We start from the raw sequence: 18,815 nt of genomic DNA on the forward strand, positions 1-18,815 counted from the left end.
AATGTGAAAAAGTGAGACTGAGTCTGGTGTAAGCATTGAGCAGCAGTCATGTTCAGCAGTCTTCAGGTTTACTTTACTATGGGCTTAGAGGCAGAGTGGGTCCCCGGCTCCTATGAACCCCAACTCCTGGGAGTGGGCCGTTGATAGATAGATTATTTCCTACTTTCATCTTCTTTTTTCAACTTTACCGGCTGAGACGTGGAACGATGGTTGGCAGCAACAGATATGCAGATATGAATAAAAAGGAGGAGGAATGGGGAGAATACAGTTGTCTTGTTTTTTTTATCCATATTCTCGCATTTTGCCTTGATTTGCTGTTGTTTGGATACAGATAGGAAAAATGGGAGGGGCGGGTGGGAAGACATGCTTTCAAAGTCTCAGACCAGTTGCAGTTTTATGTCCTTAGCTTCCATCTTGCCATCTGTAGAATCCAAGGTGCTAAACTAGCTAGATATGATTTCTACTGCCCACTTTTCCTTCACATGTTTTGAGCAAGCGTTATGGCTTCGTCCCTTATTTCTCAAACTGGACTGGACTAGGACCACTACAGTATATATAGTATGAATGTGTGCTAGTCTAGTTTGTGAGTGTACAAGTGTGTCTGCAGGCATCGACCGGTGCAGCCGCGAGGAAACGGCAGCTGTCTGAACGCATCGACGCACACTGCTGTGAGGAACACACACACACACACACACACACACACACACACACACACACACACACACACACACACATACGCATGTACAGTATATTAAATCTTACTAGTTTAATGAGGTTTAATGAATAAAAATATTTTCACTGCTTCATCTATTTTCATCATTTACTTGTCTGCCCTTAAATCAGTTTAATGTCTCAATTTATTTTGTTTTTAATCTACTTTATTTTCTCTTTGTAACTTAATGTGAAGTTGGGATTTTACAATTAAGCATGGTACTTTATTAACCAGGAAAAAGGTCTCTGTATCTAATGAGAATTTCGAGGAAAAAAGATTCAAAATGTTCCTATATGAACTTCCTCCTTCTGTGGGATCAATTTGTTCCAAATATTTTCACCAAAATAAGACTCAGAATCAGATCAGAATCAGAATTCCTTTAATAATCCCCAGGGGGAAATTGCTTTTTGTTACACACAGCTCCAAAAGAATAAGAATAAACTTCAAACACAAAAGTAAAAAATATAAATATATAAAAAGTATGTATTAAAAATGATTATTACAAATTATTACACAGAGGTAAATTATTGCACCAGGTGAGTCCAGAGTCTTATAATAATAATAATAATAATAATAATAATAATAATAATAATACCACTACTAATAATAATAACATAACAACATGTACATTCAGAGTAAGGCGTTGTACTATATAATACTAATGATACTACTACCACTACTACTGCTACCAATGATAATATATAACAACATGTACACTCAGAGTAAGGAACTGTATTATATAATAATAATAATAATCATGATACAAATAATATCACTACTACTAATAATAATATAATAACATAACAACATGTACATATAATACATATAATATGCATATAGTAATTTATTGACACACATTGTCTATTCTAAGTCAAATTAGTCCAAAAATGTGATTTTTACCTTCCTGTAAAACATGTGAGCTTGAGATTAGCTCAGAAAAACTACTAAGCTTGAGGAAAAACACTTTCGCCTCCTTTAACATACGAAACTAACTTAAATAATGCAAAATAAACTCATCCTAACCTTTATTCTGACTACTGTACATTAGGGAATTATAAATTCAATAAGCAAAAGGTGTACATTAGATAAAGTCAAATCAGCAAATGACAAATTTCATGGCAAACCTTGCTCCAGTTTCCATTCCACAATGCCATTACAGCAACTGCATCTGACAGCTAATAAATGAAATTATCAACAGCCACTGAATGAATAAACTGGGTAAGGTTGTGTATGGATTGAGAGGGAGGGGAGGAGCTCTGTTTCCCTTCTGTCCATGCTTTGTCCAAACATTTAAAACACACTGCTTCATGTGTAATCCCTAGGTTCTGCATATGAATGCAGAACCTGTAGGTGAGGTACAACATTTTAGTATTAGAAGTGCTTTGCTTTCCATTTGTAGTGTGAGTTGTCTTGACCAATCACGTTAAAGCAACAGTCTATGAGGCAAGCAAAAGAGACAGAGCGCATTGGTTGAAATGCAGTCTTGGAAGCTTGGCTATCATCTCATGAAGATTTAGCTTTTAGAAATCTATCTGCATTCATATGCAGATATCTGTTCATGGTGATTAGCACAAATGTCTGGTCGTTTGGCAAATGATTAGCATAAACACATACACTGCTTATACAAATCTCTTGTAAGATCCCTTCCTTGACATTTCACAACTGGTAGATGGATGTAATTGTAGTTTATCCTTTAAATTCATGCAAACATCACAATACAAATGAGATCATTTGTAATAGTCCTCTAAAACTGCTTCAAATCACTGGTGCAGTTTTCAGATCTGACACTCCAAGATAAGGTTCCTTTGGCAGGTTCCTTTAGATCCTCCTGGTGTGCAAGAATCCACCACGACAACCAATCAGAGCTGCAAGGAGGCTCTAATGCAGTGTCAATCACAGCTTGTGCACATGCTGCACAGAGCCCCCCCGCGTATGCTCTCAATCAGTCAAGCTCAATATGTTCATTACACGGCCTCAGGAGAAGCTTTGCCATCACAATAGCTAAGAAACAACCACCAGCGACAGAAAACAAACACGTTATTCCCACTATGTGAAGTAGAATTTGTGTTTCGTTCTCACTGAAGAGACAAACAGGAGGCCCACAGAAGCACATTTCTCCGAGCCATCTCCGTGATTCTGCTCTTTTCTAATCACACAGAGCTGATCTTTATCAAGAACCTTATGAATTTCTATATTTAGCCTATATGAAGCACTCACCCAGCATCACTTTGACTGTCTTTGGAGGACATTTCATTCTCTATTTAATGCACATCACACCTCTTCATCATCCTGTTCATCAAGATCAGACTTTGCAGACTTTTTGCACGTTATCATTTCAGCTTTCAGTTTTGATGAAAACAACTTATTCTGTGATGAAATGTCAAATAAAGGGTAGACTTCGATGTGAAATTAAGTATTTTGACACCTTGGGATCACTATTACTCAAATAAGAGATTCATCACTGGCAGCAGCATTTTTAAGTCTGTCTCACTCTTCAGCAGAAAGAAACTTTTTTGTGTCAGAGATGAGATGATTAGAGGGAAACCACTTGAGGACTGCAGGTAAGTCCACTTTAGGGTCACAGCTGTAAATGAGAAGTCAGTTTACATCTCATTAACATTTCCACAGAACCCTCTGGGACTTTGCTTTTGCCTGAAGATAAAGTCTGTCTGTGCTAACTGGGCTCTTCCTCCAACATGGATGCCCAGAGTTTTGGATGCAGACTGCCTGATGTGTGCTGGAGCCCGGAGGTCAGAGCTAAAACGAGATCGGACCTCAGCACAGTTTAATCCAGACTGACGTTCCGGCAGCCAAATGTGCTCCTCAGACTGAAGAATGAGCTGCTGCTGTTATTTAGAGAGAAAAAAACAAACCAAATGCCTGCAGGAAGTGATGCGTGTGGACAGAGCGAGGATGAGGAGGAGGAAGAGGAGGAGGGCTGTGGTCTGCTATGACCTCTTGACCCCTCGTTTCAGCAGAGGGCCAGAAAACTCCTGGTCAGACGCTCTTCAGCGGAGGAAACTCCCTCAACACCATGCTGTAAAAAATGCCCGTCTAGGACTTTATCTTTATCTGAGTCTGTGATCCAGTCCATCCTAAAGGTGCTGCATGGGGTTGAGGTCGGGGCTCTGTGCAGGCCAGTCAACATTGCAACCTCACCTCAGTCCACAGCTTAAATGTTAAAATGTTGAGTCAAACTGTAATAAGATAATAATAAGATGTATAAGAACCCTTTAAAATTATGGGGATATAAAACAGAGGTACTACCCCTACTGTCCAAGATCTGAAATGTTAAATCTGTTACAGCATTGTTTTTCGAAGCTATTTCATATCAACTTTTTTCATAAAATATGGTCAGGACAGGTTAACTGTAACCTAGGACAGTATTAGAATTGACCAAGTGTTTGAAACGTACCTTTTAATAACAAAACCAAGCTGTTTAAAATCAGCTGGTTGTGTCAGAGGTTTTAATCAGGCAGACCAACATTTCCAAAACAGTGTCCTGGGAACACAAACTGACTCTGGGTCACAGGACTGCACCAGGAGGTTTAGTAGCTGTCACACAATCCAAGCATAAAGCTGTACAGGGAAATTTCCAGAGTATTTAAAAGGTCTGTGACACCTGTGTCACCGTGGGTTCTTACGGCTTTTAAGTGCAAATAACTTCAATTCTTGTCTGTTGAACTTAAATTGTTTCTTCTAATCTTTACAGCACATGTCATTTGGCACCGCGCTAGTGGCTGACTGTTGCAGCAGCTCTGTTGTAAAGGCCAAAGCAGATTCCACCTGCTGCATAGACTGAGGTCTTTCGGAGTGGGGGAAGGCCTCCTGAGGATGTTCTACGACACTGTGGAGCAGCAGCATAACGGCAGCAGAGAGGAAGAGACTAAATAAACTGGTGGACAAAGCCAGCTCTGTCCTGGGCTGCAGCCTCGATCCTGTGGAGGTGGTGGGTGACAGGAGGATGGTGGCGAAGCTGTCATCGATCATGGACTATGTCTCCCACCCCCTATATGAGACTGTGAGAGCCCTGGAAAGCTCCATCAGCAACAGGCTTCGTCACCCACGATGCGCCATAGAGAGGCATTGCAGGTCCTTCCTCCCTGCTGCTATCAGACTTTACAACCAAGCCTGCTCCCAGTAGACCAACATAAAGAAAAAACAAAAAGTGCAATATTTTATATATATTTTTTATATATTGTTATAACCTAATCATGTGCAATAGCCTTTTTTCCCTCTCATTCATCATACAAATTACACTGTTTTTGTATATACTGTATATATATATTTTTCCTCCTTTTTTTATATCTTATTTGGTATATTTTTATATATTTATACTTTTATCCAGTATTTGTGTATGTGTGAACTGCTGCTGACTGTGAATTTCCCCACTGTGGGATAAATAAAGGCTAATCTATCCATCCATCTATGTATCTATCTATCTATCTATCTAAGCATTCAAGTTCATTTCATCCACTATGGATTAGCAGTAGCATGAACTGTTTAATTTACACCAGCAAGCTAGCTGGCTAGCATGGCAGCTAACAGTAAAAAAATGTGGCATTTTTAAAAGGATTTTTCATATTAACTTTGATAAAATCACCAAAATGTAGGTTTCAAAACATTTTATCATCGTTTCAGAGGTCACACAGCAAAAAGGTAGAACCTAATTGGTTCTCCTGTGTTGACTCCGAGCGCTGATTGGTGCAGGAACCTTTTAGAACCAACTTGGAGAAGGTATTTGGAGAGCCAGCCTTTTTCAAATTTTAAGCATAGTAATATACAAAAGGCAAACTAAACTCCATGATGTGTTATTGATATTTTATAATGTAGAGACAATACAGAGCAGGACAACACTCAGACCGGAAATAAAGCACAAACCAAAAACAGAGGCAAACAAGTAAATCAGAATCAGAATCAGAATCAGAATCAGAATCAGAATTACTTTAATAATCCCCAGGGGGAGATTATAAATAAATAACAATAATAATACAAATGAAGTGCAACATTGAAATGTAATGTTAAATAGTAACAGTTGTTGCTCAGTCTGCTGCCTTCAAGGACATCAGGGAAGTTCAGCTCCTGTACAAACTTGAAGAATCCTGTGAAGTTTTCTCTCAGGGACCCCCTCACTACATGTCAGACTCTTTCTAGCTTCACAAACTGGGCTGTCTGTGCAGAACCATTTTCTGAAATTTTCAAACTTATTTTGGATTAGAGAAAACCAAGAAGAAGGGCTGTGATATTCCAGATACAGCCGGAATGCATTGAAGTGAGGCCGACTTCCTGGAGTAGAAACCAGTTCTGTTAGACAGTTTGTGTTTGTTCACAGAAACCATTCAGTCACCATGGTGTCACCAAAAAATGGCCCTTTGTTTTATGTGAATAACTCATTTTTGACAAAAAAAAAAGTCAAAGGGAACATTGCTAAGGTCATGGATTTCTATAGGTATATTTTTCTCATCTTTTTGTGCACTCTGTCACTCTTTACAGTGTGGTAAAAGAGTCATCACATCACGCCGTGGCAGCCTCTGACAGGCTGTGACAGCCGAGGAGCGTACCTGTCCAGATGCCTCTGCTTAGAGCCTCACTGAGACAGAAGCTTTATGTAACCTCAGAATGGGAGCTTCTAAAACACAAACATTACAAAGTTAGGGGCTGGAGAGGACCACAGAGTCACTTTAACAACATTTGAGGAGTCTGACAATGAGAGTTTGTTTTTGGTCTTTGGGAAACATGTGACAAAGTACCTCAAAAAACCTGACTAGCTTTTTTAGAGCCTTCAGCAGCATCTCATGGCCTTCTTCAGCAAATGGTTCAGGTGTCCTGACATTAGCATACTTCCACACAAAGGTCATATGATGATGATGATAACTGTCATAGAATATGATGATGGCAAAAATAAAAGCACATTTTTGAAAGAAACCTGACAGCAGTCCAAGTCACAGCACCACTCTACCATCAGAATGAAGTGATTAAAGTGATTAAAAGAATAGTATTAGTAAGTATATACAACTAAGTTTTAAGGTCCTGAAAAAATAAGCAGTATTGTCTCTTCTGAAGGCAGAGACTGAATGGTTGCAGACGGGATGTCTTTTCTAACATCTAACATGTCCGAACAGCTTTTCTCTATCAGCGCTGCATTGCCTATCGCAAGGATGTATGAAGAGAAATGGATGCAGCGTTGAAAGTTCTCCAATGGCACATGAAGCCAAAAAGGTTCGACACCTAGGGCATGAAAGTACCTGGATCTTTTGCATCATTGGGCCCTTAGATTATGCGTACTAGTGTCTCTGGGCTGCCAAGCCTTCCACTATAATGACTGGGGATAAAGGTTTTCATTGTACGTCTTTTCCAGACTTTCCAAATGTTATCGGATTGAATGGATCAAACTTTGATGGAGATATAAGTCATTATGTGACTCTCACAGACGTCTCTGATCATAAACAACCAGTAGGGTTTCTGGGAAATGTAGTCTTACAGATCTCAAGAGAGAAAACTAAAATGCCTGTGAACATCACAACAGCATGAAGGTAAACAGGTTTGTTCCTCAGTGTGTGTCCCTGCTGTAACATCATCCAATCAGGAGACGAAGAAAAAAAAACTGTGAGAGAGTCAGATTCTCACTTTACTGACATTTAAATCAGGTACATCACACACACACACACACACACACACACTCACACACACTCACACGCATACATTCACATACACAGAGTACTTGGTGGTTCGTGGTGACTCAGCGCATCTGTGGGCGGAGCATCTGAGTCACCCTCAAACAACTACAGAGCCAATAATACATTCTTCTATCCATCCCTCCATCCCTGCACACCTCCATCATCCGACCCTAATCACTCCATTGGTTCAGGACAACACTTGTTATAACATTTATTTTCCTCCATCTTCTGCTCAGTTTGTTTGGTTTTGAAGCAAAAACTGTTTCCATCAGTAAAAAAAACCACCACAAACATTTGGTTACATAATGCAACAGCTCTGAAGTCAGCCTTTCGCCAGTGTGATCAGTTTACGCTCACAGAGTTCCTCTCCTCACTTCCTTTCTCACAGATTCATTCACTCCTTCACTTTATCTGCCTGATCTTCGCAACAGTCATTCATTTATTTAGTTGAATGAATAATTTCATTTATTCATTGTTATCATTTCTTGAAATAAATGCTCTCCTAGCATGCATTAAGGTGAAAGGTGGTTCCAAAGTGTTCAGCCACAGACAGCAAACTCATTCCCTGATTGTTGAAGAAATAATTGGTTCAGTGTATGAATGTTAACAGATGTGTTTTACAGTCTCCTGTCATGCTCGTCTTTCTATTCTCTACCTCCAGCATTACCATGGCAACATCAAACCAAAACACCAAACAAAGACACAGCTGAAAACTTTAACTGTGTGTGTGTGTGTGTGTGTGTGTGTGTGTGCGGTTATGTAACAGGCAGTAACTCTTTGAGTCAGCCAACAACATCAACAGAGAGAGTGAGAAGGAGTGAAGGAGAGAGAGAGAACAAGCAGAGACCAATCAGAGGGCTTTATCTTAACACCTGATCTGCTGAGGACACTTTGAGCAAAATACAGAGACACATGAAGCTCTGAGAGTCGAGCCATATTCAATGTATTATAGTATTATATATATTAGTTAGAAGGGATGGATGGTGGAGAAACTTGGGACTTTTCATGGCTGTTTTATTATTACAGAGGTTGGTTGTATGTGGGTTATAAACACTACAACACTATATCCATTCAATTTAATTTGATTACCTTCAGTGATAGAAAAAGATTTCTGACATGTTCACTCTGCCATGACATGAACGCAGCACCTATGCGACAGTTTTCGTGAAAAGGAAGCAATCAAGGGTCAATTTCAAGGGTCATCATAATTTGTAGTCATTATCATGTCAACATGAAGAACTTACATACAGTTTGTAGCACTACAAAGACAATGCATTTAAGGCGTTAGTAATATTCAATCATGTGTAGTCCCCAAAGTCATTTTTATTTACTGTATATTGTAAATGTGTATTATACTACATAGCCTATGCTGCATTCCTGTGTGGGTGGAGAGTCAAGGGATCAGAGTCAAGACATGAATGGGGGATTGTCATCCCTGGAGGTTCTGGAGCCAACATCCTAGGACGTTCCTGCAGTTGGTCTGACCGCTATTCGTTTAAACAGGAGAGGTGAAGCAGACTGCTGTCAGTCAGCTGCTGTCAGACAGTCACATCTCCTCTTTCCATCAGATCCTCACTGACATCCAACATGTTGTATCATTTCTCCCCCAGAGACCCACTCACATCAAGGAAACCACCCTCACTTCAGTATGACATCACAGCTCCAGGCAGTAGGCGGACTCTGCAGTGCCTTGGGTAAGTCTCATGAATATTTAATGGACCAGACCACTGTTTCCCCCAAGGTGGGGGGTGGGCTCAGAGCTGGTGTGTTCCAGTGGTCTGACCTGAGGTCAGCTCCAGGGCAGGAGGCTGAAATGAATCTGATTTACATATCTGTTCCCCAACCCGTCTTCGTGTGATGACAGCACATGCCTGATCTCTAACTCTAACAGTGGATCAGGTGGATTCTTTTTGACAGGTCATACAGTTCAAACGGGATTCAGAGTGTCAGAATCAGAGAGTTGCTTCCTAAAATCTAGGTTAAATCCTGATTATGATGGTGATACCTGCTGATTTCATCACGGCTCCAAAAAAGCCCACAGAAATGTATCCCATCAGACGTGTGTTTAGAAGTCCTGGAAATCATCAGACATTAACTAGTGACACCTCATATGAGATAAACGTTTTATATGTTTACTCATTCTTCAAACATGTCTTGTGCTTAGTCGTCCCTTTTTACAGAGTTTTCCTATGATACAGGCCTGATATTCACAAATAAATTATTATTTGAACAACCATATTTTTGACTTGACTTGACTTTAAACTGAGCTCACAGATTTTAAATACTAGTCAATCACGTTTTTGAAAATGCCTACTAGGGGCGGCTATGGCTCAGAGGTAGAGTGTGTCGTCCCTCAATCAGAAGGTCGGTGGTTCGATCTCCAGCTGCTATGGGTCAGCGTGTTGAAGTGTCCTTGGGCAAGACACTGAACGCCAACTTGCTCCTCAGTTGTGTGAATGTGTGGAAGAATAATCTCCTCTAACTGAGGCTCCTCCTGAATGAATGATGGGTGAATGAGGTGATGTGATGTGAAAGCGCTTTGAGTTGTTGAAATTACTAGAAAGGCGCTGTACAAATACAGACTGTTTACTACTGGGAATTCCAGCTAAATAGATGGTTTTCAAGTGAATGTAGTTGTATTCATATTTTAACATTACTTTTTCAGTAGTGAATAAATGTCACTATAAGTTGCTCAAAAGATTGAAATCTTTATGGCCAGAAATTGCTTCAACATAGAATAACATGATGTCAAACAAAATAATAAAGTCATGTATCAGACTCATCTATATATTTATATTTAAAATTCAGTTTATTTAATTTGAAAAGTTCCAATAAAAAGTATAATATTTGATGTAAAAAGTCTTAAAGGTCTCAATCTTTATCTAGAAAACTGGCATGAAGCAGCAGGGAGTGTTGGACTGAGGGTTTCTCAGCTGAAAACATGTAGAACTACAACAACATGGGCTGAGGTTCACTGTCAACACTCATTTATTCACAAACGTCTTTATTTTTAACAAATAGAATCATCAGAGAGCAAAAACACAGAGAAACAACAAGACGGCAAACACACCAATACAGCTCTGTGTGTGTGTGTGTGTGTGTGTGTGTGTGTGGGTGGAGGGGGTATTAGTCACCAGAAATGGCACAGAGCCTCTCTCAGTAAGTGGGTCACTCCATCTGGAGCAGAATATGGAAAAACAGCAACACAACGTTTTCTACCAAACAGTTCAACACAAAAAACTCAGTCAGAAGTCAGTGCAAAGTAAAGATGGTCAAACGTGAGCTGATCAGCTAGTGATCACTTTGTTATTCTTTAAGATTTTAGCTTCCCTCTAAATCAGCATCACTACCAACTAAAACACATGATTTTGTCCTTTAAATGCCCTTAAGACTTCCCTTAAATCCAATTCCAATTCTTTATTTAAAAAATGGAACTTCAAATGCTTAAAACGGTTTATTTATGGAGACTCTGCTAATTAAGAGATCCGTATGATGTGCTTTTGTGAAGGTCTGCAGCATAGTAAATGTCAAAAACCTGTTGACTTGATCAAGTCTATTGAAGTTAAAGTACTAAAAGTACTGTTATTTGTTTATTGGTTACACGTCAAAGAGATTTCATGTGTTTTCATAAACCAATAAAGTGAAAAATAAGATTGAGATTTAAGTTTTAAACATGAATAGTCAAAGTTTTCATTGTAGTTACCATCATCCAAGTTTGATCCAGTTTGTCTGTTTGTTTCAGAATTTAGTCTGAAATATTTATGACTTACTTACTAACTCTGACTTCCATAAGGTCAATGGAGTTTGTTAGATTTGAGCTTACAGATGAACAAAGTCTGCATATGGAGGAAGTCGGGGTCAAACCCAGGAGGCTGCAGTTCATGTCTTGAGTAAAACAAAAAGTCATCGTTGCATTTAATGGCTGATTAGGTTTAGGAAAACATGATGATGGTTTCTAAACTTAACAAAAATGCAACAGTCTCACATCATTAAACAAGGGTCTGTCATATTGGCAGTGTTGCACCGCCTGGTGTAATGGTAGGTGCATTATGCCCTATCTAAAGCATTCTAACGGTAGTGATAGCAATTAATAATGGTCATTTAATAGGCTGATAATGGTTAAGTGGGTGAACCTACTAACCAGGCAAGAACTGATGAGTACCACTATGTTACTATTTACATTTTGTCTTGTGTGTTAACTCCTGATCCGTGAGAGGTAGACGAAATATGTTTGTGAGAATTATTTAGTTCTGTAAGAATACACAGTGAAATATCCTGTGTGCTGTGAATAAGGAATGTTACTCAAAACACAACAAGTTTAAAATTTAACAAAATTAAAAACAAAATTTAGAAGGTTGACAGGGTTATTGAAGTCAAAAGACTCATTACAGAGATTTAATGGAGCTGCATATGCTGATTTTTGTGGCCACTTGAGAGCAGTGGAAGTAAGCTGTAAACACACACACTGACGTATTATCACTACACAAAGTTAAAGAAAAAGTTACTAATAAAACATTCAACAGGCACGGAGCAACATTAGCATTGATTTGGAGTTGTGTGCCTGGCCCTCTGCAAATCAATTATTCTCTCTCTGTTTTGGTCTCCACCAACTCGAAAAAGTCACCAGTGACTTGAGACAAACGTGTTTTTTAGTAACTGTAATTAGAATGTTTCCCTAACCGTCACTGTTATGGACAAAGGGTTAATCAGGGCCTTTGCTGGAACAGCTGCGTGCTGCAGAAAGCGAGCCGCCGCCAAACGATAAAGCTGTGGGCCTTCAAACCAGAACAGGAAGCTGGAAGACACTAAAAACCTCTGTAGTGCTGAGGGCAGCTGCAGAGAAAGACGATAATTCTCTGTGGGTGTGTCACTATGAGCAGCACCTCTTACATTACATATAGTCATGTCATCCATTGTTGCTATAAGACACCTCCTCCGCTTCCCTTTACGCTGATAAAAACATAATCCCAGCAGCAATTCATTCTTTTTTCAAAATCCATTTGCTGTTACTAATTAGTTGTAAAGAAACATATTTTTTAGGAGACAGGTTTTGATTGTAAGGAAAGAGATCCTGCAACATTTGAGGTGAACAACAGATGCAGATTAGAAGTTTGTAAAAATCTCTTATCTGTGTGGTCTGATTAAAGTATTGAGTCTCCTGTTTTCTGCTGAGAGCAGCAGGAGGGTTTCAGCTGACTTATGTGTTTGACTGATAACAGTCTGACCGATGTATCATTGAAGGATTTCCATAAATACTGTCATTAACATCGGTGACTCAGTCTGGCTCCGTCTCCAACAACAACACAGAGATGAGTCCAAACTGTCACCTGGTTTCTTTTACGTCAAACTGAGTTCTGAGATTTCAATCTTGATTTAATCTTTCATTTTTTAGCAAAAATTGTGAGTTCATTTAAGCCCTGAATCTTCAGTAAAAGCTTGTATTCAATATTATTCTAAATGATTTATTAGAAAACTGTGTGAAGTCTGTGTTTTTGAATCATGGGTTCCCTCTTGATTGAAACCAACAGGAGGACCTCATCAGTGTGTCTCACAGCTAATCATCATGTTTCTACATGTAAATGAATTCATATGAAACAGTCAATATACCACATAAACTGGCAACAATATAATAAATGAACATAATGAAGTATGTGACTGACATATACGTGCATATGCTCTGTCATTAATAAAGCTTCAGTTGCTCTGATTTACTGAGACAAACCACTTCATCCTGATGACTCATCAATAAGTTAAACAAGTCAGAGAATAATACATGGATACATTATATGGCCAAAAGTATGCAGACAGCCCTGTCTATAGTGTACTTTTGGTTTGAGTCTGTTTTTCCTACTGTGTGGCTCTGATCCAATTTATCATGTCCCACCAAATCTACTGTATTATTAGGAAATGATGTTTCCAGAGCATTTATCATTATTTAGTCTCTCTTTTATTATGTCATAGCATAATAATAACTGTGTGAATTTGTTATTAGTTATGTCGAGGATCAATGGGCATCATGAAGTAAGATTATCTAGTTTGGTTACATGTTGATGAACTGTGATGGTCAGACATCAATGATAGACACATTTGGAGGCTATAACCACATATAGTGGAACATGTTTCTTTTACTCTATGCTTTGTTGACTGAGACTGTGCTATAAATGAAACACTGTCCAACAGTATATAAAGTAATTTTACCTCCACCAGCTGTAACATTTAAATGCTGCTTTGGCATTTTAAATTAGTACTTTTACTTAAATACTTTAAGTACATTTTTGCGTTACTTTTACTTGTAACTTGTTTTTACAAGGCAATAATACTACTTTTGCTTCAGTAAGCGATCAGAGTACTTTTTCCACCCCTGGAAGAAAGTAAAGGCTACAGAGTCATTTCTGTTGACTTACCTGTCGACAGTAGTGATTAATGAGACTCTTTGGATTGTTCATTGAATTAAAGTGAAAACAGACTTATTATGAACATGATTGTTCTTATGTTGTTTTGTTAATATGTTTTTCTTTTCAGGATTACATTCTTGAAAAGTGTTGTACCTGCACATTCAAGTTCATCGTTATTTGTATGACATACAACTGGGATGTTCAACTGTCCACAAACGTTGTACGTTTTGGCTCCAGGCTTCTCAATGAAGAGGTATTTTCATATTTATATCTTCACTGTAATTATGAATACCTACATAGCTTCTTGTGAACATATAGAAACCCAGATGGAGATCTGCAGGTTTGAGGATTTCGTCAGGACTCATACCAGTAAAAACAAAACTAGGAAGCTTACTGATACGGAAGTGTATGATGCAAGGCTACGTGATGGAATTACAAAAATGCCTCAATGTGAAACCAACATCTGTTTTACTGAAGATGATGGCAGCTTCAACACTGAGTCTACTCTCTGATTGTTGAATGTTTTATGTGAAATGAGTTTAGGAAAGTGCACTAGTTCTAATGGAAAACTCCATACTCTGATTTTACAAACGGCACACCAGCAGCGGGTGACTATTTCATCACTAATATATTGACACAAACATCTCAACACAGCAGAACAGTGTGAAGGAAATAAACACACATCTGTATGACAAAAGATATTGATAATAAATAGAGACAAAATGTTTGATCAAACCAAACAGCTCATGCACACACATCATTTCAGAAAACTAATAACCACAAATTTTATACATTTGTACAAAAATAGACTCATTGGAAACTTCAGAAGCCTCCTTCAAGTTCAAAAAATAAATATTTGCTCAACGACCGCCGACAGTATTTCTGAAGTCTCTTTGTCAAATAGAAAACACGGAACTGCAAACTGTTTCTTTTGTTCAGTTAAAAACATCATGTGATATTTTCAAAGTAGCTGAGTTTTATATATATGTATATACATTGTATCATTTTGTATGTATGTATATTTTGTCACTTGCAAAATATCACATTTATTTCCTTTCTTTGCAGTTATATGTGTTTCTGTTTGACAGCTGCACTTTACAAACTGTAACATGATACAGACAAAACGAAGTCCGAAAATAGACAGGGATCATTCGCTTCATGGAAAATAAAATGTGTGAAAATATAAATCAACACACAGCATACAGAACAGCACATTTACTTTATATTGTGTCTGGTGAGTTTGCCACTGTAATAAAGATATTAAAGGCCCAATTTGTTCTCATCACCACATACGTCTGATGTGTATTCACACATAACGTGAGTTAAATAAGAAAAGCCAAAACAAAATGTGAGTTATTGAAATACTAAAGTGCTTTTTTTTTTAACTATAAGATGCAATAGAACATGCTTCTTTCTGATTGGTTGGTAGATGTCTGTTAAAATCTTATATGGCCACTTCAAACATAGCACAGTTTACCCTCTGTTCTAACTTAGACCTTAGAATAAACTACAGACAGTATGGCAACAGCACTGACGCTGTAGTCTCTATTACTGCTTGACTTCCTCAGTGACCTCTACAGCCTCCTCAGGGACCTCAGAAACCCCCTCAAGGACCTCATTCCCACAGCAAACATTTTTTTTTTTTTTTTTACCTCAACTTCAGGCTTGTTTTCTCAGGTTGGCATTTTATTCTTGTGTGTTTGTTTTAAAACAAAAAACAAAAAATTTTAAAATTAAGAAATATATTCAACTTATTTAGTCATTTGACCTGAAAGGTGTTTTCTTACCAATGCAGGTGGAACATGTGATATTCCCCTGAGATCATTTTTGCATAAACAAAGATAAACATTTTGCACACCAGAACCAGAAACTTTTTCTGCCTTTTAGAAAGTCTTTGCTGTGTGGAAGCACATCACTGCCAGAAGAATATAGTGAGTCAAAATGATGATACAATGTCAAAATCAGTTGTTGTCAAAATAACAAACTGACAAAGTGGTATGTCACATTGTGAGATATAAGATTATTATTATCTTTATTCTTAACATACTTCTCCTAGCAGAAATGGCCTTCCATATGAACTTGCAAAAAAGCAAACTTATTTGTTGTCCTTAATGTAATGATATTTTTACTGTATAGAAAAGTAACAGCTATACTATTAACATCATAGTTATCAAAATAATAAACATTATTCAACAGTCATCTTATTTGCACAATATCGTTATGAAAAAAGAATAAAGGAGATATGAAAAACGGACATTTTTCATTATTTATGTTCAATAGTTCTGCTGTTGCAGAAAATACTAATATCAACATTCAATCAAACACAAGCTAACTATTTCTTTTTTAAATCTGGTGAAACTCTCCCCCACTTCAGGGTTTTATTCCACACGTTGACAAGTGAAAAAATAACATAATCTTTAAACTGAGAAATGACACTTCCTTGCTGGCACATCTTAAACTGAACATTTCCCTCAGTCCTGGTTCCCAAAACATCCAGAGAAAAGTGAGGAACGTTTCTGCCAGTCATCAGCCATCAAAACATGATGGAACTTAAACATTTCCTGATCAAAAGGTAGTTATATTTTTAACCTCCAGCAGCAACAGACAGTAAACACAGAAACACAATTTGAAAATATAAACAGTCACTGGAGTATTAATAACCACAGCTGAGCTTTAGTTACAGACAGAGAAAGAGATTGCATTACATAAATCTATCACATTGTGTGAGTTCTTAGTTCACTCAAAATTAGATTGTAGTGTAAAAAAGTAAAGTCAATTTCACAGTAATCAGCCAATTTGATTGAGGTGTTTACTGCATTTGGAAAAATTAGGATGAAATCATCTGATTGACTGCAATGATTATGTTTAATTATGGCAAGAAAATTAAATCTTCCAGACCTCACTCTGTAACTAAAGGTAATGTGATTACTTGACAGTGTTTTCCACAGAAACCAATGGATGCACTGCAGTACTTTGATTACCTTTTATGAGCAATCTTTTGGATTCTGTTTCAAATAATAAACGATGAAACTTACACTGTAAAAACGTTCATTTTAACATGTGATTTATTCAAACAATATTTATACAAAAATGAAAAAACTGATTTAATAAAATCATTGGTGATAAATAATTTCTGCTGTGTCCAGAACAGTTTCCTGAAATTGCCATGAGTTGTGCCAGCAGACACACACACACACACACTTTAAACCCTGCATCTGAACAGACTCTTCAAATGTCAAATCTGTCACTGTCGAAATTCAAAATGTCCAAAGTTGAACTTCGCTCACGTCATGGGTTTATCCCTCTCTCAGGCTCCACCCTCTCCTCTAAGCTCCGCCCCATTTGTCTGGATGATAGTGGTCTCTGGGGCTACAGAAATCCCATTAAACATCAAATCCTGTTGAGGCACTGTTGACACCTTGCTCTGTGCTCGCTCTGACCGACAGTGCAAGCAAAATTCTTTTCACACCCTTATTCTCCTGGTGTCACACCTCAACAGCTGGAGTCTTCGCTGGCGGTGCCTCCCCCTCCTCCTCCAGATTTGGCAGCAGCAGATCCAACGGCAATCTGGCAACCATTGGTCACGTGGCTCATGACCTTCTGTTTGAGCTGAGCCACCTGCTCACGTAGCATGGCAGCAGTGGAGGCCAGGTCTGAGTTCTGGTTTTTGAGAACCTTCACCTTCTCCTCCAGCCGAGAAATACGTTCCAGCTTCCGCTTGCGGCACTTGGATGCAGCAATGCGATTGCGGAGCTTCTTGCGTTCTGCTTTGATTCGCTCCTGTGTCTCCAGGTCAATTGGTGACAGGGAGGGTGGTGACGTGGGGTCACCAGGAGGGTGAGGCACCTCAGGAACAGTCTGAGGGGCGTCCAGGCCTCGGGCGTGGGGCTGAGGGGCTCCGCCACTGTGGGCTGAGCCACTACCATACGCCATCTGTGCTCCAGAGTATGCCATCTGGCCTGGGTTGTAGCTGTTGAGGTTGGTGTAGACAGGCATGTCTCCGCCGGACATGAGGTTCCTCTGGTAGGATGCTTGCAGGGAGACAGTGGAAGACGAGGACGGGGACATTGGGCTACTTCCCACCAGCTGGTTCTGCTTGTGAAGGTCAGCAAGTGCTTTGACAAAGCCATCAGCAAATCCTTCCTGCTCGTTGGTAGCCTGGTTCCGGTAGATGAAGGGGTTGGTGGAGTTAGACACAGGGCTGGTGGTGACCAGTCCTTGGTTCGACTGGATGATCAGGTGCTCTAGGTCGGGGGACGCCAGCTTCAGCAAGTTCATGTCCGCTGAGGGCCCCGCTGATGTCATCAGGGAGCTGCTTCCGGCGAGTCCCAGGTTGTTGGGGTTCCTCCCTCCAGCTGCACCACCACTGGGATAGTGATGACTGCCCGCCACAGACATGGCCTTCTTACTCATCAGCATCTTGTGTCCTGGGTAACGCTCGTATTCTGCAATCTGACTGAAGCCGGGAACGGTGGAAGAGTCGTCGTGGTAGAAAGGAGTCTCCATTTTGGCCGTCATTGAAAAAGAGGCGTCTCAGAGAATCTCTTCATAATCAGATTAACCTGAATATCAGAGGGGATTGAAACATTCCACTGACGTCGGCGGCTGGAGGATGAAGGCTAGGTGAAGAGGAGAAGAAGAGATGAAGGGAAGAAGAGGAAGAGAAGACAAGTACCTGCAGGAAAAACAGACATGTCTGTGAGAGGAAGGAGAGGACGAAGAGGACTGAAATATCACTGAGGTGTGTGTGTGTGTAAATGTACGCTTTGTGTGTTATTGACAGTTTGAAGTGAGATTAAAGAGAAATATTCAACTCTGATTGGAGAATAAAGCTCTACTCTGGAATACTGTTAGCTCCACTGTTATTTCTCTGTTTAGTCTTCCAGATGGGGTAACTGAAGGGGTCGAAGACTGTAAAATGAGGTTGAAAGCTATGGAAAAAGCCTATAAGTGGATCTTGAGTATACTACTCAGGGAATAAAGAACCTTTATGTATTAATGTTTTTACACTATTCCACTATTGTAGTTTTG

At 39.1% G+C, this 18,815-nt stretch overlaps 2 protein-coding genes across 2 annotated transcripts in view; one reads left to right on the forward strand and one right to left on the reverse strand.

Moving 5' to 3' along the window:
- The window catches only part of thap1 (THAP domain containing, apoptosis associated protein 1), a 107,877-nt gene that overhangs the window by 21,384 nt on the left and 67,678 nt on the right, over positions 1–18,815 (forward strand). The window lies entirely within an intron of this gene.
- Positions 17,277–18,302, reverse strand: june (JunE proto-oncogene, AP-1 transcription factor subunit). Its single transcript, XM_070850938.1, has one exon. The coding sequence runs from the start codon at positions 18,300–18,302 to the stop codon at positions 17,277–17,279; it is 1,026 nt and encodes a 341-aa protein (XP_070707039.1).

The sequence above is a fragment of the Pempheris klunzingeri genome, chromosome 19, assembly GCF_042242105.1.
Source record: "Pempheris klunzingeri isolate RE-2024b chromosome 19, fPemKlu1.hap1, whole genome shotgun sequence".
Taxonomy (NCBI): domain Eukaryota; kingdom Metazoa; phylum Chordata; class Actinopteri; order Acropomatiformes; family Pempheridae; genus Pempheris; species Pempheris klunzingeri.

Bases quoted from the DNA above. Each gene is read 5' to 3' on its own strand.
- june (XM_070850938.1), bottom strand. From the start codon at position 18,302: ATGACGGCCAAAATGGAGACTCCTTTCTACCACGACGACTCTTCCACC.